At 48.0% G+C, this 22159-nt stretch overlaps 1 protein-coding gene across 3 annotated transcripts in view; it reads right to left on the reverse strand.

The window, feature by feature from the left end:
- The window catches only part of LOC142590722 (protein 5NUC-like), a 190049-nt gene that overhangs the window by 18334 nt on the left and 149556 nt on the right, over positions 1 to 22159 (reverse strand). For all 3 annotated transcript variants that reach the window (XM_075703150.1, XM_075703152.1, XM_075703151.1), the window contains one exon: positions 2441 to 2599. In XM_075703150.1, coding sequence (XP_075559265.1) covers positions 2441 to 2599 — 159 coding nt within the window. The remainder of the gene's footprint in view (positions 1 to 2440; positions 2600 to 22159) is intronic.

The raw sequence follows: 22159 nt of genomic DNA on the forward strand, positions 1-22159 counted from the left end.
TCGACAGCGTTATTGACCAAGTCACAACTGTTGAACAACAGAAACGTCGCCGTCAATTAACGGCTGCTGTCTTTCTAGATATCAAAGGTGCTTTTGACAACGTTCTACATGATGCAATTTTAAATTCCCTAGAAGAATGTGGCGTCGGGGGACGTATGCATCAATGGATAGCCAGCTATCTTCAAGAGAGAACGATATTCATGGTAACTCCAGACGGTGAAACAAAGAAACACCCCGTCTATCATGGAGTGCACAAAGGGTGTGTACTGAACCCAAGCTTATTTAATATCGTTCTCATTGGACTGGTCAAAGAACACGCAGGCACAGGCTCGCTCTCTGTGTACGCAGACGACATCTGTATATGGACCACGAGATTAACGCGCTTGCAAGTGCAAACGAAGCTGCAGCTCGCGGTGTCAATAACGTCGACATACCTAAACAGTCGTGGACTGCAGCTCTCACCGGAAGAAAGTGTAACCATGGCATTTACACGGAAGTCAATGGCCGGCTACCCCGCTATGATTGATGAGAAGATTATGCCTTCAGTAACCCACGACAAGTTTCGCGGGGTCATCATGGACCGTGACTTATCTTGGTCGGAGCACCTCTCTGAATTAAGAAAAAAGCTGGACAGCTTTACTCAGATCGTTCGACATATGTCTGGAAAATCATGGGGGCCATCCAAGTCATCTCTTCTGCAGCTTTACCAGGCACTTTTTGTTGGCTACTTCCGCTACAGTGCGCCTGTATTTTCTCGGGTTAATACAACTGCTGTACGCACACTTGAAAGTGCTCAGGCTCGCGCACTGAGAATTTGCCTTGGACTACCACGATGTGGTTCTACTTGGGACACTATTGCAGAGGCACGTGCGTGCCCAGCTCGAGTTTATCTGCAACATGAGCCATTGCGAGTGCATCTGAGGCTACTGACTAGTCATCCAGTCACGAACGTCACAAGAGTACGGCCTGTGTCCGCCTACTCAGAAGCCGTGTTGTCGCAGCAAAACTTATTGCCGTCGGACTTCGAACCGTATGACATGCGCGAAGTTCCACTCTGGACGATGGCAAAGCCAACGGTGAGACACTCAATCCCTGGAATAACGAAGAAGTCGAAGATGCCGCTTGCTGGGGGCTCAAGCATTTCGCGTTATAATACATTGCTTACATGTATGGATATTACGAACATGCTTTTACAGATGGTTCTGTGACACGGACCTCTTCTGCGGCGGCCTACACGGTGCCAGGAATGGGGATCGCACAACGGTTCAAGATAGGACACAGGACGTCGTCTGCAGCAGCTGAGTTGACCGGATTTCGAGAAGCAGTTCGCTGCATACTGCAACGGAGTCTCGAGAAGTGGACAGTGTTCTGTGACTCAAAACCAGCGCTGCAACTCATCAGCAATTATATGAGTGACAGAACCGCATATAGTCCTCTGGTTTATGACATAATGTCTCTGCTTGCTGAGTCATCTCATTCCGGGCATACCATCGTGCTGCAGTGGATTCCTGGCCATTGTGGAATAGCTGGAAACGAACAGGCTGACACAGAAGCAAAAAAAGGCGCACACTGACGGAACTATTAGAAAAATTTATTTTTCCCGGTATGACATTAACGCCTGCTCCATACCTCCCTTAGAACTTCTACGGCGCGACATTGGGACAACCCCGAACATCGACAAGAGCGCCTCCATAGACTTGACGCTGGATTACAATTGCGGCTTCTACTTCGGTTGCGGAGAAGCCAGGAAACACTCATACATCGATAACGGCGGGGTGTGGCATACACCCACCGATACCTTCACAAGATTGGGCAAGCACGGCACCCTGAATGTAGCGTCTGTCACACTCTCGAGGCAATAGCTCACATACTTTGCGTGTGCCCTGAATATGCGGCTGAGCGAAGAACACTCAAATCTACAGTTGACAGCTTGGACTCCCGCGCTTTTGGGCGCGTGGAGAAGTGTTCGTTGTGCCCAACGTGCCATAAAATCACTTTTGAACTTTTTAAGTGAGACAGGTTTCGACGATCACCTCTAGAAGCTATGAGACGTGCAGTCAGTGTGAAATGTGTTTGCGCAATAACTTTTTGTGACAAGATTACTTTTTGTATGGACAAGAATACCCTTACGTGTATTGCGTCTACAGTGTGCATCCACATATTAGACAACGTGTATATAGTATCTCATTGTACCAGAACATAATCGCCCCCACCGACCTTTCCCTGTATTTCCCACTTCCCCTTTCCCCAATGAGGAGTAGCAGGCTAGAGACACGCTCTCCAGGCCGACCTCTCCTCCTTTCTCTGCATTAAAATCTACTCCTCGTCCTCCTTACAAGAAATAGAATTTGGCAATATCTAGTGGCTTTTGGGTTGATGTATTGTAAACTGTTGGTAGTAAGATATAGTGGAAGAGATATGTCAGTGGAGGAAAATTTACCTGCGCCTTGCAGAAACCGGCCATTCAAATCTGGCAGCCAGGTAAAATTGGTGACTCCGAACTCAAACATATTCAAGAGGTCAGCACCGGTCATGTTCATGATCACCAGATCACTGTCATACGGCATGGCACCGAGTACATCACCTAGAGTGAGATTTGCTGAAAAAAACATACGGGAGTTTGTTAAAGCCATTGTGAAGTTCCGGAGGTTTAGAAGTTTTACTGGTGCTAAGCGTTGTTGACAGGGACATTGCAGAATAGATTTACACCTTTGCGTAATAACACAACAATGCTTTCCCCACGATATCACTCGACAGAAGTTCTCAGCCAGCATATTATTTCAACTTATTCTATAATGGGACGAATGGCTAAAGGCGCGTTAGGTGCAAGCCCTGTAGTGATCTAATTCATGTCGAATCTTGGATCTGCACCGCAAATTATATTCACCAGTTGGACTTGTTATGGCGTATGAAGAACTAATTTTGCTGTCAAGAGGGTCGCCATCGCTTCCTGCTTTTGGTATCGCTCATCGCATAGATATGGGATCTTCACAGCCTTTGCAGTAGAAGTGATATGGCGTCTCACAATCGGAGTTCAAGGTGATCAACGACCATGTCCGCGAAATGTTAAATAAGAATGTAATTTAGGTATCATGTAGTCCGTGGGCAGCACCACTCTTGCTGGATAAGAAGGATGATAGATGTCGATCTAGAGTTGATTATCTCTACCTGAGGACTCTCCTATAAAGACGCGTGCCATCTTCTACGTATTGATGATGCTACCTACTGCATTTAATCAACATGTTACTTTCATTCTGTTGAACTGAGGTCGGGGTACTAGCAGATTCCTATGCACAATGGAGCCAAGGAGGAAATTAAATTTGTAACAACAGATGGACTTCTTTACTTCTATGTGATGCGTTCGGACTGTGTAATGCGTCTGTACCTTTTGAGTACCTTATGGACAGAATCCTGCCTAGTTTGAAGCGGGAAGTGTGCTTGTGCTGTTTAGACGATGTAGTGATTTTCGCGGGCCCGTTCAGTGAGCACAACGCATGTCTCGATCTTGTGCTAGACTGCTTGGGCAAAGCGTGTTCGATGCTCAACTCGAAGAAATGCCATTTAATGAGAGCAGCATTCCGGGCAAGTTGGTAATCCATTGCTTAAATGATATTGCGCGACATAAAAATCGACACGGACGTGGAAGAAGACGACACACCAAGCGCTTGGTGTGTCACCTTCTTTCACGTCCGTGTCGTTTTTTATGTCGCGCAATATCATTTAAGCAAAGAAATGCCACTTTGCAGAGCGCCAAACACCGGTTTTGGGCCATCTATTGAATAAGCACGGCGTATGACCCAATGCAACGAAGCCTGCTGCTGTCGAAGCCTTCAAACAACCTCGCTCAGTAAAGGAGATATGCTGTTTCTTTAGCCTTTGCACTTCCGCGGGTTGGTTCGTGCATTTGCGAACATTGTGTGTTCGCTGACCTGCCTCCTTCGAAAGTCTCTTCTATTGAATGGATTCCTGAATGGGAGGCCTGTTTTGTTAGCTGAAGTTTCATCTGACGTCCCCATCCCATTCTCCAACATTTCGACCACGCGACTCCCACAGACGTTAATGCGGACTCTAGCGGTATCGACGTCGTCACTATATTTATTCAACCCAACACTAAGGGACACGTGCTTGCCTCTGCGAGTCACTCCTTGAGCAAATCCGAGTGCAACTACACCGCCACGGAGAAAGAACATCTTGCAGTGATCTTTGCAGTAGAGCGCTCCAGGTCATACCTTGTGGTCGCCACACCACCGTAGTGACAGACCGCCATTCTGTTTTCTGGGTGGCAAATCTCTGTGATCCACCCTGTCGGCTTGCATGTTGGAGATTTTGTTTACAGGAGTATGCTTTACCTTTTCTTAGAAAAGCGGCCAACCACACGCCGACGTGGACCACCTCCAGCGAATGAAAATTTCAAATGACAGACTTCTACGCGGACAACTCCGATTGCTGTTTCACACCATTAGAGCAAATATCACTTGATATCAATAGATTCGTGATCGAGGTACAAAAAGACATAACATTAGAGCCATTGCTCCCTACTCCACGGAAATGAATACTGGTCACTCTTTTCTGTGTTGACGATGGTGTACTGTACAAAAAGGAATTCTACCACAAGCTTACGATATCTCCGGGGGCTCCCGCGTAGTCTCCGCCTTTCCATATTGCGCGATACGCATGATTCTGCTAAACTAAAATACGTCAGACGAACTAAAAGTACAGTAGAACTACAGCAAGCGTCAACGTCATAAGAGTCAGACGAGCGCTGCTCCTGGTCCACTACGTCCAGTGAAACCCTCTGGCACTCCTTTTAATGGGCCCCTGAAAGAGTTCAGGCAAATTTTGTAGAAGAGTAGGGTACAGCTAAAGTTAATCACTAGCACCACACTTTGTGTGAAACGCCTCATATTAAAAGAGCTACGGTCGACTAGAACTTCTTTCTTTCTTCTTTATTAATACTGTTTACCCTCGCTTGAGGGTTGTTACAGGGAGGGAAAAATAGTACAACACAAGCAAATTTGACATTTCATAGCATCAGGTTGGGTGTTCACGATACAAAATATCAATCAAGCATTCAAATTTGTGCACATCCGTCTGAACGACAACAACATCAGGTAAGGCATTCCACATTTCAATTACATCCGGGAAAAAAGAATAACTAAAAACATCAACACGTGTGTTGTAAGGCTTGACGGCTCTGCTGTGGTTTATTCTGTCGCTACGATTTGCAGGGAACTGGACATGTATTTCCTTTTTTATCTTCAGAACCCTTTGAAGTATCTGAAAAAAAATCGTAAGTCTGGCTTTCTTCCTTCGGGTTTCCAGCAACACAAGCCCACACGAACGCAGAATTGTTACCGAGTCAGTCCTTCGATACCTTGAAGCAATAAAACGAGCAGCCATTCTCTGAATTCTTTCTAGTTTGTCTATTAAGACTTTTTTGGTGGGGGCTCCAGACAACGCAAGCGTATTCTAAAGATGTACGTATGAGAGTTTTATAAGCGATTAATTTAGCATCTTTCGTGTCATGTTCCAGCTTTTTCTTCAGTGAATACAGTTTTTGGGAAGCCGTCGAGCACAGGTTATCGATATGTGTACGCCAGTCTAAGTTATGTGAAATTGTGATCCCTAAATACTTGAATGTATCTACATTTGTTAGTTTGTTGCTTGCAATATTATAAAAGAATGGTGCCACACTTTTTTTTGCTAGTAACATGTGTAAAAGTCGATTTCTTGTAATTGGTTTCCATGTCCCTATTTTCACACCAAAGGTGAAGGGAATGAAGAAACCGGTTAATTCTGATTTGGTCGTCAATGTGTGTTACCGTAGAATAAATTAAACAGTCGTCAGCAAAAAGCTTCCATTTCACAGGGAACTCGACAATCTCTGTAATGTCGTTAATGTAAACCAAGAACAGCAACGGGGCCAAAACAGACCCCTGGGGAACACCAGAAAGCACTTCTAACGCAGGGGACAAGCACTCGTCCACACGCACAACCTGCCTGCGATTGTGTAGGTAGGCTTCAATCTATTTTAGAATAGTGTCATTTATTCCTGCTTTATGCAACTTGAAAAGTAATTTATTGTGCGAAACTTTGTCGAAGGCTTTCGCAAAGTCTACGCAGATGAGGTCCATTTGTTCTTGGGCGTCTATAGCTGAAGTAAAATCATGAATTGTTTCTACGAGCTGGGTTAGTGTAGAAAGTCCTTTTCGGAAACCATGTTGGTGCTGATAAAAAAGTCGTTATTTTCAAGAAAAACGAGGATATGCTTACTTATGATGTGCTCTAAGACTTTACAACAGACGCTAGTCAGGGAAACTGGGCGATAGTTATTTATTAGCAATCAGTTACCGCTTTTAAGAACAGGAGTTATGACTGCGCAACGTCAGTCTTGTGGCAACGAGTGAGTTTGCAATGACTTAAAGATATTTAAGAAAAATGACACCCACTCCGCGTATCGCTTTAGAAATTGGGTTGGTATTCCATCCGGCCCGCTAGCCTTCTTAGAATCTAAAAGTAGTAGTTGGTTAAACACGCCTGCTTGAGTGACGACAATATTTTCCATCCCACATGAAAAGGAAGACGGCAGACAAGCGACTGCGCAATCGCTGCTAGGCGCTGAAAAAGCTGATTGGAAGAAATTATTAAAATGACTCGCAATATTTGCTTTTTGCGTTACTATTACATTGTTAACTTGGATCTTGTTTATTTGTTCTTTTTTATCATTCAGATAAAGCCAGAATCTTTGTGGTGATGTTTTCATAAAATTATTCAATGTTTGGTTAAAGAACTGCTCTTTTGATTCCTTCAGAGCCGTTTTCAGTGCCCTTCGCAATTTCGATACCTCGGCGGAGATACCTTTTATTTTGCGTAAACGCTTTAATTTACGCTTAATATGAATGATATGTCGATTAATCCAAGGGTTCCGTCGTTTTATATTTTTTAGTCGAGTTGGGATGAGACTATCAACGCAATGTCTTATAATTTTCTTGAGGCGCTGCCATAGTTCGTCAACCGATTCACAATCGCAGACAAGTTCAAATTGATTAAATGATAATTCTAAAAAAATCGAGAATAGATGTGTCGTCTGCCCGGCTATAGCCCTCAACTTTCACAGGTATAAACGGCTGGGAACGAGTGCTTGCGCTCGACACTATGTGTACAAGAACCATCTTGTGATCTGACAAACCATCATCCACAGACACAGTATAGTCGTCTATTTTATTCGAAAGAAACACCAAGTCCAACAATGACTGAGATTCAGGCGTTACCCTCGTGTTTTCTTTCACGATTTGCTTTAGATTGTGCGAGATCATCATTTGAAGCAGCTTTTCACTACTAGTAATTTCTACGTGCCCAGGTAGTAAATGTCCACGTTAATACTAGGTAGATTAAAGTCCCCGGTCATTATTAGTCTGGTGTTATGGTCCAAATGATTGCATAGGAAATCATTCAGCTTATCTAAAAACTCGGGTGCAGTGACAGGTGGCCTACATATCGCGCCAACAAGATATACAGTTCTCGCGTAAGTTTTTGCACCATACTGTCTCAGGAATGATACATTCAATCATTACAACATCAATGTGCTGTTTAACAATAATCGCAATGCCTCCACCGCGAGTGTCTCTATCCCATCTAAACATTCGGTAGTTGGGTGGCACTATACATTGGCTAGGTACATTGCTGTTCAACCATGTTTCGCTTACTACTAGCACATGAGGGGTCTCTGTGAGCAACACGTATTCTAACTCAGTTACCTTATTAACAATACTGCGTGCATTCAGTGACAGGATTCGGAGCTATGAAAGGGTTGAAGTACATGGGGAATCGCTGGGACTGCCTGAGGGGCCAGAATCCCCATGCGTGTCATCTGTCCTTTCTGTGCGATGCTTGTTTTTATTTCGGTGGTTTAGAAGAAAACGTGCGTTCTTTGCTTGGTCCCATACGTAAAGCTAATCGTTTCCGTTGAGCTTGTCGTCACTCAAAAATACCTTCGCGCCGTTCGCCCTTTCGGCAGAAGCGCTCGCCCACAACTTTCGTCGCACGTCTACTGTTTCCTTTGCATAATCATCGCTGATACTAACTGACTTTCCTTTAAGTTTTTTGCAGTTCTTCAATACCTGCTCCTTTTCTCTTATCAAAAAACTTCATGAGAACTGGTCTCGGTCGCTGACTGTTTTTCTTGCCAATGCGATGAATTCTTTCGACAGTTTTAACTTGAACCCCCAGTTTTTCATGAAACAGTTCATCAATGCCAGCTGCCCTCAAGTTCGCCTCTGAGTCACCGCTTTCCTCTGAGATTCCAAAAACCAACAAGTTGTTACGCCGGCTGCGGTTTTCATACTCGATCAATTTTCAGCCTGGTGCTGAACTATAGCCTCAAGATGCCCCATTTTCTTGTTCATTTCCTGTATCATAACAAGAAATTCCGTCAGTCGATCTGTTTTTGCGGTTAACTGCACAACGTTCTCGAGTATTGAGCATAGTCGGCGATCAGTCGCCGCCTGATTCTCTATATTTGTTTGCAGCAGTTCGGTCGATTTAGGCCCGGGATTTTCTTCTATGTCTCCTGACACTAATAGCAACATCATGGACCAACAGTCAATAAGAATGCAACAACACCTGCGAGGGCAGGGCAGGACAACCAAAAATCTGTTGTCACTTCGGTAGGAACAAGCAGTACCCTGAGGACCAACCTGCAGAAACAGCAGAAGCGGGTGAGCCATGCTGTCCGCAGGCCAGGTGCCGTGCCCTCTGATCTGGTCGTAGTCGCGTCGCTCCTTTAGTAGGTCTGTTGCTGATGACGTCACACCTTGCAGTTCGTATCCCACGAATGAAAAGTTCGTTGTCACGTGGTCAAAGTGAGACACCGAAAACGGCATCATTCCAGCACTAGTCGTCGTTATCTTGGCTGGCCTTTCATGCAGGATCTACGGCAGTACCTGCACAAACAGCAGAAGCGTGTGAGCCATGCTGTCCGCAGGCCAGGTGCCATGCCCTCTGATCTGGTCGTAGTGGCGTCGCTCCTTTAGTAGGTCTGTTGCTGATGACGTCACACCTTGCAGTTCGTATCCCACGAATGAAAAGTTCGTTGTCACGTGGTCAAAGTGAGACACCGAAAACGGCATCATTCCAGCACTAGTCGTCGTTATCGTGGCTGGCCTTTCATGCTGAATTCCACGGCAGTACCTGCACAAACAGCAGAAGCGGGTGAGCCATGCTGTGCGCAGGCCAGGTGCCGTGCCCTCATCCATAGACTTGCATTTACCCTCATAGACTTACCCTCATACCCTCATACCTTTACCCTCATAGACTTACCCTCATCCATAGACTTGCATTTTCCCCTCAACTCGTTCGCCGAGTGAACGGGGCTAAGCCTCGCCTTCACTGGCTCTGCGTCATGATGGCACGTCGTGTCGTCGACTTCCGGTTCTCTAGGGCCGAGCGCGCGACGCCTATCCAAACTCTCCGCCAGCTGCTTAGCAGTCGACCCCAAGCGAGCGCTATCGAAGCAGTGTGGGTTGCGAGCATTCTGTCACAGCTCCTAACCGTGTCTGGCATTCCGGTAACCACAGCCTAGCCGGGTGTTCCGACGGAATGGTGGAGGCATAAACTCAAGCTGATGAAGGAACTTTAGCGTAGACGTACGTGATCTGCCTGATCGGTCTCCACGGTCCAGCCACCCGTTGGCGCAGAGTTAACCCGTCAAACAAAGAGCTAATATTGCTATAATCAAGCGTAAAACATTTTACACATTTACAATAAGAAAGTGTTAACGATTACATTCCTGCGAAAAATTTACACCAGCAGCAAAGCAGAATACATTTTGTTACTGCTACTGTGTGTAGTTGAGCTCTGTGCCACAAGGTGGCTGCACTATGCAGACCATTCACATTTGCGCTTCTGCTCATCCTGTGAAAAACACGCAAGGGGACACGGCCGGGCCCTGTCCCCTTGCGCTTGCGTTTACCCTAATACCGGACTCTCGAAACGCTATTGCGTCAGAAATCTTCCGGTGTAAAGTTAAGGCCGCATACGCGCACATCCTGGCGCCGATCGGATAGCGGCAGTCCGATGCGCTGCATCCAGTCTGCTCGTCTGCGTCCATACAGTGGTACGCGATGTCACAGCTTGACATATTGCCAGTCCCAACGTTTGCAGTCCCCAATGCAACACATTCGAATCATAGTGCTCACGAAAAGACTGAGACCGACTTCGACCGCGGAGCTTCGACCGTGGAGCTCTCGTCAAAATAAAGCACGTTGTGACACAAGCAGGAAGTGCCGAAAATGCTTAAGTGTAGTGAAAAATTGTTGTTCTGCATTCTCTTTCTGTTGCTTTCTTTTTATAGACACAAATTAACTAACATTCCGACTATTACAAACATCATTTGATCACCATGAAGGTGGAAAAATTATCTATGACGCGCCCTGGGCAGCCAATCGGATGGCTCGCCCAGATAACGCCATATGGGTAGGGCGGCTGAAAATTCAGCCTAACAGTGTGCTGCGGTCGGCAGCGATACGCTTTTTTAAAACCTTATAATAAATAACACGCTTTACGCGGAGCACTTGTATGCGTCAATTAATGGCCAGAAGGACCTACTCTAACGACTCAGTACGTTTGTAGAAAATCATCAAAATCGTTTCAGGGTCCCCTTAAGTAAGTCGGCATCGGCTTTATCTATTCTTTCCCGCGGTCATCTGATGAGAAACATTGGATTGCCATGCCAGCGGATAAGTTTACACGCTAGTGTGGGACAGCTGGTATAATATCAGCTGCTGCAACGGAAGTGCGCCTTTTCCTATTTCGTTTCGTCATTCTCCGAAAAGACCTCACAGAGTCGTCTTCAGAGATCAGGGGCGTCAGTTCATTTCAGACGTGTTCAAAGAGATGCGTTCTCTACTTAGTTCATGTTTTCAAAATTCAATCCGTATCATCCACATAACAATGACTTTACGGAATGCACCAGCAGGACCCTACAAACAAGTTGTTCATGTATGTTGCGTCGGACCATAAGAGCTTGGATAGGGTGCTATCTTTCATTACGTGCGCGTTTAATAACTGATAGCACGAAACTACTGTATACAATCCCTTCTTTCTTTTTTACGCCCGTACACCTTGTTATCAACTATACAATATCTCCCTATTTTCCAGCCACAATAATACTTGCATATTCAAAACCGTCTCTCTCGCTGAACAGGCCCAACGACTTGCTTCTTTGCTCACTGTAATTTCATAAGACCGCTCAAAGGCGCGCCACGACCGCCGACGCCGGCATGTGATATTGTGACGTTGTAATGGCGATCACGAACACATTAGAAAAATTACGAATGGCAAAACGATGTACTTATTGGGCGAACCTGTGCCCGTAAAAGCAAGTTACGCTCAAAGCACAATTATAGCGACGAACACAGTCGGCGATCGTCGAAATCCGATAAGCGGGTCAAGCGCGTCGGCTTTTTTACATGCGTCCTCAAGTGTATCAAACAAACGCTGGTGCCCGCGTGTCTTCCAGAAAGTACTTCGTGATTCACGTCACGCATACCTTCAACCAAACTACAAAAGGTTCGGTGAAAACAGACAGTGATATAACCGTCGAAGCTTCCAAAACATGCACGTGCGTCATGCACTGAGCAATAACATTGCTTAGACAGAAACACGCGGTGACCTGATAACGATAAACAAGTACACGTGGCCGTGTTAATATAGGGCTGCTGTGGACACTGACAAGAAAACGTAGAATATGTTAAAAACTGATAATCCACAACACTGGAACATATTTGGTTACCGATCGCATAAGCGAATTGGCCTACTGCATAGTCCGTCTCGCATGAAATGGCCGACGGTAAGCAAAGACTGAAGTCAGAAATGTCGCCCGTTTGATGTCTTTTATCTATCGTCAGCCCATTTGACTTGCCCTGTGGGCTTCGGCTTCACGGAGGAAAATCTTATATTCTTATGGGCGTATTCTTATGAGCGTTTTTGGGCTTGCCCCTCAATAGGATGTGGGGCATTCAAGACGGACCAAGAAGAAGAAGAAGGTGACATGCGGTTGGTCAGATGAATTTTGACAGGCACTCGGCTGACCATGACCGTGGCGACTACTTCTACATGGCATCTCAATAAAGGCCTTTCGTGGGCCTTTATTGTGGCCGTGGGCAGCGAATGCACACACGGTAACGCAGGAGCACGATTGGCGAGTGAGAAGGATCTGAAAGTATAGAGGGCGGTGATGTGCACTGGGAAGGAAACGGCGCCTGCGTTACAGCTATAACGAGCAGAATAAGTGGTCATGTAATTAGTAGCACTCCGCTAAAGTGTGGATGTGTGCTCATGATGAACTAACGTTGCAGAGAAGTCAGTATGCCTCTAGTTAGTGCAGCATTGCTGATGCACATTATATGAATTTGTTGGCTCATATATGTTCTGGATTTGATTAATTGACTCTGGCATTCGGAAGTCCTGTGTGGACTCGGCTGGCTGCTACATATGCAAGCCTTAAAACCGCGAATGATGGGACAGGCAAATACACAAATGACTAATGGCTCACAGTCAACGAACGTTCATTGCGTGTTGTTCACGCAACACAAAATCACAGAAGTCAGACAACTGTACAAGACAACTGTCTCGACAGCGCCGATTCATGTGGTTTGATAAAGTGCCACAGCCCCGGTGTGCAGCCAGGCATCCATGTGCAATTTTACTTCCTATCAAACAAATGATTTCGAGCTGTATCAGTTTTGCTGTATTGAATGCTTCATACCTGTTGCATGTTACTTGGTTTGCATACTCACTTAGAATGGCTGCACCACTCAGAACGGACCAGCATCCGCAGTCTTCGCATTGCAGTATGACAAAATGTAATTAAATACTGGAATATTACGTGCCAAAACCACGATATTGCCATCTGCAGTAGTGGGCATAGTGCATGAGAAGAGGCAAGAAGAACAACGAGGAGGAAGCGCACGTGTTACCCCCGCCTTCTCGATAGCCAGGTCCCACCACCGTGTTTTTCGGGAGCTGGCTGCCTGCATTAAACGTCGCGAGTCCTCTTTGAAGACACGTGACAAAGTGGTGGAGGTGCTGGGTATTTCAAACTCATACCGCAGACTCCTCCTGGCAGCGGAACCACCAGCGCAGTACAAATTGAGGCTCCCGTCCATCGCGCCAGCCGTAAGATCAGGGGACTGCCTCCTAAAGATAACACAACGATTGCAACCGCCTCAAATGGTATGGGTAGCATGATGACGACCAGCTAGACCATTCAGAACCCACGGGTTTCAAAGTCATTCCATGGCAACGTGTTCGAAGACGTGGGAGATTCGATGGCTGATTTTGAGCGCGTGGCCGAGTATAACGAAGCGGACGATGCGACTAAGCTTAGAAAGTTCTATTTGTTGCCTGAAGGATGGCGCGCATACGTGGTTTCAAAACCGTGAAGAGCGACTGACGTCGGGGCCTGAGTTCCGCCGTCAGCTCCTAGATGCCTGCGCCAGTGCTGGTAGCCGCGAACGAGCAGAACGTGCGATACAGGCCCGCATTTAGCTTCCAAACGAAAGTGTCACCACCTTCTTCGAAGACATGACGCGACTCTTCAGACGAGCATACCCAGGAATAACCACTGACAAGAAGTTGCGTCACCTGATGCGAGGAGTGAAGGAGCCGATCTTGGCTGGTCTTGTGCGGAGCCCTCCAAAGACTGTCACCTAAATTTTATCTGATGCATGCTGCTAGTATGGAAAAGATGCTTCACTAGCGATCGAACTACTACGAGCATCATGTGAACGCGACCTCTTATTCCGATATTTTTACGGCCACTGGAGGCAACGACGACAGCCTCTTAGAACTCATCCGCACCGTTTTGCGCGAAGAAATGCGGAGGTTTACGATGCGTCACAGGCTACGGTGAGCTCCATCGCGAGTGTTGTATAAAATGAAGTGCACCAAGCGCTCCGGTCCACCTTTCATCTTGTTGACATGTCGCTTGCACCGAATGAACACCGGCGTGCGAGCTACGCGAAAGCCCTCAGATTCCCTGCTTCATCATCCCCGTTGTTTGTTCATGTCGCTAACGCGCTTGCACTTTCACCAGCCCAGCCGGTATACTACGTGTCAGAATGATACACTCCTCCAGGGTTTCCCCTTGCCGGCCCTCCTTGTGTGCTTCAGCCCGACGCCAGCCGGTGTTGACACTGTGGTCTTCTTCTTCTTCCCCATTAAGAAACGTGCTCACTCATACCCTTGCACGAGCGATCATTGACGCGTGCCACAACGAGTTCACGGATGACAAATTCAAACTGAGAATCAACCCGGGATCCAACATAGCCATCCTATCGACCCAGTACGAAGAGGTCGCCGAAAAAGCAAGACACATCCACACCTTAACGCTTAGTGGCAGAAATCACGCAGTGCGCGCATACACCGCTCAAGGAGAAGGCGCCCTCAGAGGAGTGGTACATGGAATACCGTTACACACAACCACTGAAACCCTCATGGCCCACCTCAGAGTGAGAACACAAGGCGTGAAAATCCTTACAGCCAGGATGATCGGTGCCACTCAAAGTGCAGCGCTTACCTTTATTGGTCCCCATCTACCATGATTTGTGTACTACTACGGAGGTGAACTCCGTTGCTACCCATTTAGACCGACTCTCCAAGTCTGCAAGACCTGCAGGGAAAAGGGCCACAGTACCGACGTGTGCCCAAACCCAGACAGACCCATCTGTAGATTGTGCGGATTGCTTAACCCAACCGACGGACACAAATGCGAGATAAACTGCGCCTCGTTCGGGGAGGCCCACCCAACCGGTGACCATTCGTGCAAGCAGCGACTCAAACCGGTTCGACCCCGACCCACACCATCATCAGCCCCGATGAAGTCGAAAGCCCCACGATGGTTCGCCTCGGAAGACGAAGAAGAGATCTACAGGGCGGACACTCGCGGCCGGCCGGTCAATACTGAGGAACGCTCCCGCTCCCGATCCCGCTCCCGTTCCCGGTCAGCGAGCCGCGAGCATCGGGCACCACCGACACCCAAAAGGAACCCGTCGCCTCTGGCAAGGAAGCAGAAGCCTTCACACGAGGTAAGCTGGGCGGAAGTCGTCTCTCCCAAGCCACGAAACACATCCACACCGATCGCACAAAATCCAGAATACCAGAGAGTCATTGAGGAAAATAGCCAGCAAAAACAGCGTCTAATCGACTACGAGAACAAAATCGAAACTTTAATGAAAAGAGTAGCCATGCTTGAATCGGCACACGCTGCGACCTGTGAGCGATCGCCACAATCTCAATTACCACAGCTAAGCACTCTCACCGGACATCCGCCACTACAAACACAACTGCTCCCCTCCCCCCCAACAACACAGCCAAAGCAGCCTCAGGCGCACTCACCGTCTGAGAGCAACCTGGTAACCCAGGACCAAATGCAACAAGCACTGCAACAATCACAACAACAAATAATACAACAAATACAGCAACAATTTCAACAGTTCTTTAAGGAATTCCAAGAATTAAAGGAATACGTTAACGAATCCCTAACCAACGAACCCAAGCGTAAACGAAAAAGTAGCAAAATACCCTCTCAGACAGATGACGGTAGCATGCTAACTTCCGACACAGACAGCACAATACCCTCTAAGTCCCATCATGGCCCGTAAACCTCAAATGGAAACCGAAAGCATCACGATCTGGTCTTGGAACTGTAGGTACATTAAAAGCAAGCACGCATCCCTCTCGCTATACGTACAGGCGGCGCTAGTACCCCCGGATATTATCTGCTTGCAAGAGGCGGGAGAGCAACCGAAGCCAATTATGGGGTATAAAATACAGTACGACCCCAGCTACCGTAGGGTGGCCACGCTCGTCCGCAAAGATTTGGCAACAAGCCTCACAGTGCTCCCCGGTGAGGAAATCCCACATCTCATCACCACGATATGGCCTGTCAAGAAGGGAAGACCTAAACAAGTCGTATGCAACGTATACAGTCCCCCCCGTGACAGAAAGGCTGACTTCGCGTCATTGTTCCGGCACCTACAGGGAATGCTGGAGCACCGCGATCGCCCAATTATAACCGGAGATTTCAATGCAAAGCACAACACGTGGGGCTACTCGACAGCAGACACCAAGGGCGCCAAGCTCTTAGAAGCCATAGAGCGCCACGAATACACACTAATTACAGTACCAGGTACGCCTACTCGAATAGGAAACAGTGCCAGTAGGGACACGACTCCTCATCTCACCATCACCAACGATACCGTGGGAACAAGCTGGAGGGTCCTAGACGACTCACTGGGTAGTGATCACTATATTATCGAAATCACCAGCGCCTCGGCTAAACTACGCCGACCCCTAGGGAAGGCCAAAATTACAAATTGGCCTAAGTTTAGGGAGAGGCAACAGCTCGATTTAGATACAAGTCTGCCCTTCCCGGAACATCAAGGCCGCTTAACCACGATCAAGGAGTGGGCCAAACGCATCAAAGAACTATATGAAGCCAACACTAAAGTGTACCAAACCGATACCGACACGCCGGCAATCGACAACCATCTAATACACTTATGGGAAGCATGCAGAGGCCTCACAAGAAGATGGCGCAAACAGAAGCTAAATCGCAAACTTAGACTTAGGATTTCAAACGTCACTAAACAGGCCAACGATTATGCCCTGAAGGTTCACAGGGACAATTGGCGCACGTTCTGCGATTCGCTTAAAGGCACGCTAAGCACCAAAAAGACATGGAACATACTCCGCAGCATCATCGATCCTTCAAACACCAAAACAGAAACAAACACAACCCTACAAAAACACGTTGGCGAATATCCGGGAACCGAGGATGAACTCATACAGGAACTCCAGCAAACGTACACGGGAATCCGGACCGGGCATCGGAAACCATACCCTCAATATCCGGGAGCTCCGAACGAGATACTTGATTCACCCATCACGTATGCGGAGGTATACGCGGCAGCACAGAGCTTCAGGAAAAACACGGCACCGGGTCCCGACGGGATCACCAACGCCATCTTGAGAAACCTAAGCGATGAAACCCTGCGAGCCTTTACAAAGCAGCTGAACGAAGAAATATGGGCACCGGGCGGAACATTACCCGAGGAATGGACTACAGCTCACATAGTCCTTATACCCAAACCAGGAAAACCGCGCAGGCTCGATCAATTACGACCGATCTCGCTTACGTCTTGCCTAGGCAAGCTTCTTGAACGAATTGTACTCACTCGAATGGAACAACACATGGAAGAACATGGACTACACCCCAATTGCATGTACGGATTTCGGAAAGGCATGTCATCACAGGATGTCTTCCTCCTCCTCAAGGAAGAGGTCCTCAACCCACAACCGGGCAGCAACAACAACATACTCCTAGCCCTCGACGTAGAAAAAGTATTTGATAATATAGCACACGAAACCATCCTAGATGGCCTCGCCGCCATAGGATGTGGAGAGCGAGTATACCATTATGTCGTGGCTTTTCTCAGCCACCGCAAAGCTCGCATCGGCATAGCAGGCGTACAATCGGACATATATGACCTACCGCAGAAGGGTACTCCGCAAGGGTCAATATTATCTCCTTTCCTCTTCAACATCGGACTTAGAAAACTTGCTTTACAACTGGAAAACATCCCAAAACTCGGATGTGCCTCCTATGCCGACGATATCACTCTATGGGCAACCAAGGGTTCATACGGCGACAGAGAAAACACGTTACTCACAGCTATCGGATACATCGAGTCATACCTAACCACAGCAGGAATGAGGTGTGCCCCACACAAGTCGGAGTACCTTCAAGTCCGGCCTAAGCAAACTAAGGAACATCGAGCCCCGCCAATACATCTCGAGATTGCCGGGCAACCTATAAAGCGCGTCCCGACCGCACGCATACTAGGTATGCACATCCAGGAGAACAACGGCATAAAGCTAGCCTCAGAGAAATTAAATCACGTTATAAGAAGCACCTCATCACTCATCGCCAGAGTAGCGCGCAGCAAAGATGGTTTCAGTGAGGACGAAACCTTAAGACTGGTACAAGCCCTCGTCATCAGCCGTGTCACGTACGCGCTACCGTATCAAGTCAAGCGCAAAAGCGAGACAGAACGCATGGACACTCTTATAAGAACCGCGTACAAAACGGCCTTACAGGTACCGTCAAGCACAAGCACAAAGAAATTACTCGCGCTAGGCGTATACAACACCTTTGAGGAGCTAGCAAGTGCCACGCTCATAGCGCAGAGGGAGCGCCTCAACAAGACTCAACAGGGAAGACACCTTCTTCAACGGCTAGGGTACCCGCTGACACCTCAGTACTGCAAAGAAGAAACACAACTCTTGCCTAACCACATTAGAGAGAACATTGTAGTAGACCCTATCCCCAAGAACATGCACCCCACCCACAATCAGGAAAGAAGAGCAGCGCGTGCCCGCATGTTGCACAAACGTTGTTTCAGAGACCCGGATACGTACTACACGGATGCTAGCCCGTATCCCTCGTCGCCACGTTGCGGGCTCAAATACACAATCGCGGTTGTCAATCAGGGGAACCTGGTAGCCTCAGCCTCCATCCGCGCCACATGCAGCGCAGCAGCAGAAGCAGCAGCAATCGCTCTCGCACTTCGCGACGCTGAGGGCAAGGGAAGGTCCGCCCGTCTCCTTACTGACTCACAAGCGGCTTGTCGTTTATACCTGAATGGAACACTCCCTATACAAGCCATTCGAATCCTTGGTCGCACACTACAATGGACCCATGGTATCGTCTGGTGCCCCGGGCACGAAGGCCTGCGGGGCAACGAAGAGGCGGACTGCGCAGCTCGAGGTCTCACTAGCCGAGCGGCAGACCACACCGTTCTTCAGCCCCCGACAGACCGACGAGCGACCCACGAGTTATTAACGACAGGTCAACAAATACTACAGGACCAACGGCTCGGAAGAACGCAATACGCTCCCCCACACAAAGCTCTCAATAAACTCCAGGCAAGGGACTGGCGCCGCCTGCAAACTAACACATACCCACACTTGTCTCGTCTACACGCAATCTACCCAGACAGTTATACGTCCCGAACATGTCCCTGGTGTAGCAACCACACAGCGACACTCGCGCACATAACACACGAATGCACCGACCGTCCGGGCGACGCAATTTCGCCACGAGTCACAACACACACACTCACTACGTGGTCTTGGGAGGCGAGACTCTCCGAACTGGACCTGGGAAGCCAACTGGTGACCCTCGACCAGGCCCGGCGAGCCGCAATCGCCAGTGGAGCCCTGTCAGAGGGAACCACCCAGGAATAAACCGCGCAACGGTTTCTGCAATAATAAAGTTTCTCCTCCTCCTCCTCCTCTGTGCTTCAGCCGGAGCAGCCAGTGCATTGCGCCAATGGTCGACGCGTGATCCCTCAGAAGTTGGAAGTTTGGCGCGCACGGGACCGCCGTCATCTGTGCTTCCACTGCGGTGAGGCAAATCATTTGTAGCGTCAGTGCCTATACCAACGCCTCTGGTTGCGGGTCTTTTCCGCCCAGTCGCTGCCACTCAGACCAGGCCAACGACCACGGAATATTGAGGATCATGTGGCTCAACAGCGCATGCCACCGCCTACCAGGCGGCAGTCGCGCTCGCCGTCGCCAAGGCGATTTTCCCCACCACTCCAGCGATATTCGAGCACAGGATAGCCAAGTCCCTGCCGGGAAGACCAACTACAGCGATATTTGGGGGCGAAGCCGCTGGGAGTGAACGCGCTGAGGACCTCCGATCGACGAGGACAAGGACGGGCCCAGACTCGACGACAACTGCAGCTGAACAGAATGACCGGCTTTCGCTCGACATGCCAGCGGTGATTGATGGTTACGTGGTTAGCGCCTTAGTGGATACCATTGCGGACATTTCTATCTTGCGCGGGAAGAAAGCGACGCTTCTAAAGAAAGTAATTACCCCTTGGCATGGTTCGCAGATTCGGACGGCTGGTGGTCACGTCTTTACTCCACTGGCAACCTGCACCGCTAGAGTACGGATTCGAGGATCGACATTTGTGGCGAGCTGCCTTCTTCTGCGCGAATGCTCCCTTGACGTCATTCTCGGGGTTGACTTTCTGCAAGAATACGGTGCTGTTGTTGACATGTGGGGAAATGTAGTCACCTTCTCAGCCGACCGAGCTATCGACGGATACGACGACAACCGACGTGACGACGTTTATCGTGTTTCCGCCGAAAGCGTTACGCTTCCTCCACGAGCCCATGTCCTAGTCAAAGTTATGCGCGGTGGAATGCGCGAAGGCTAAGTGGTCGCAGAAAGCAATTTATCCCATGTACTGACGCAAGGTGTTTGTGCAGCTAGGACTGTGCTACAGCTTAGTCGTGGCTGTTCTTTGTTGCTTGTCACCAACTTCAGCAACGAGCATCGCCACCTTTTCCGTGGTGCTTCGATTGCGTTTGCCGGCGAAATACAATGTTTGGTCTCTGAAGCCGTCAGGATGCCTGGAAAGTCACTGGGCAACATCGACATTAATTCAGAGCTCAAATTTTAATTAATTTTGAGCGTGCCTATGAGTTTATGTAATTAACTAAACCACGTCCAGAATGTTATAAATTAGTACGCTCGTCTTTCATTGTAGTAACTTCCGTGATGTGGCAAAAGCAGGAAACATACGCCGACCACGGTGAAGTTTGTAAGTGACGTTTGGGCTCCCACACGGGAGCATTCTTCACAATGGAGGGCAAATCAGGATGGTAACGAGGTTATATTGACTAAAGTACGTGACGTAAGGTGCGGGCGTAGATCGAAATAATATTACCGTTTTTAAAATTCAAAGTGCGTGACATTGCTTGTACGTGAAGTGACTCATACCTAGTCAATGGCAGGCACAAAAAAGATCACCTTGGTCGGCGTCTGTTGCCTGCTTTCTCCATGACTCTTGCGACCCGGCTAGATTTCGTCAGAACCTCAACTTCAATTTCCATGACATTCCCGCTTGATCGAAGTATACTACTCTATAAAGCACTTGTACGTTCAATGCTCGAATATGCACCAGAGATACACAATTTGTAGATTATTTCGCCGATGTTCTGACTAATTTAGTCCAGAACAATTCCGCTGGAGTATTCGTCTCAAATGAGTCTAGTTTAGCCAGCGTCTATCCCACGAAGTTAAAACCTGAGCTAGGGCACCCTAATACAACATCTCCTGGTTCGCGTAGTTACGTTAAATATTATGGTCTGAAAAAGATGAGAAGAAGCAGAAGTTAGAAACGAGCGTGGATCCGAGTGCGTGCCTGCATTTTTTATTGGTTTTTACAAGCGTCAAAAAGAACACGTCCTCTACTTCGACTCCTCTGCCTCGTTTTCAACATATGGTGCCGTGACCAGGATATCAGATCTACAGTTGAAGACCCCTGACGATGAAGCCAGCTACCTGAACCGGACGACCGACTGACGCGATCAACGCGACGACACTGCGACATGATCGAAGAACGATTCACGTCATCACGAGTTCTATCATTCCCGATGTGACGACATAGAAAGACAACGACGGAAGCGTGCTACCGTTCGAGTGGTGGTCACCAGGATAATCAACGACATGACAACTCTTATGGAGGCGGAACCAACGCCATATGGTGAGCTGATCGTCCATCTTAACCTATTAAATGTATAGGAAACTATGCTTACGGACCTTGATAACCAAGCAGAAGAGCATGTTACCAATGATAACCTTGAGGATGAGCTTCAAAGCGTCGGAGAGTATCAAGAATCTATCGTCCTCGCGAAATCCCGCGCTGAACGCATTTTGTCCGATGAGCAAACTACACACGCATCTCACGATGACTGTCATCAAGCACACGCACATATTAAACTACCGAAGCTCGATGTGCCGAAGTTTCATGGTGATCCCATCAAATGGCCAGAATTTTGGGATCAATTTGAGTCTACTCTTCACCAGAACCGATATATCACAGACGTAGACAAATGGAAATATCTTTGGAGCTACTTGATAGGTAAAGCGGAAGGTATCATCAGCGGCCTGTCGACAACTAACGAAAGCTATAGCACACCTATAGAACTTCTCAAAGAAAGATTCAGTCAGAGGTCACTGATTGTTAACGACCACATGCGTCATCTTCTAAACCTACGTAAAGTTCGTTCTTACGAAGAT

This window comes from Dermacentor variabilis, chromosome 8 (assembly GCF_050947875.1).
Source record: "Dermacentor variabilis isolate Ectoservices chromosome 8, ASM5094787v1, whole genome shotgun sequence".
Taxonomy (NCBI): Eukaryota; Metazoa; Arthropoda; class Arachnida; order Ixodida; family Ixodidae; genus Dermacentor; species Dermacentor variabilis.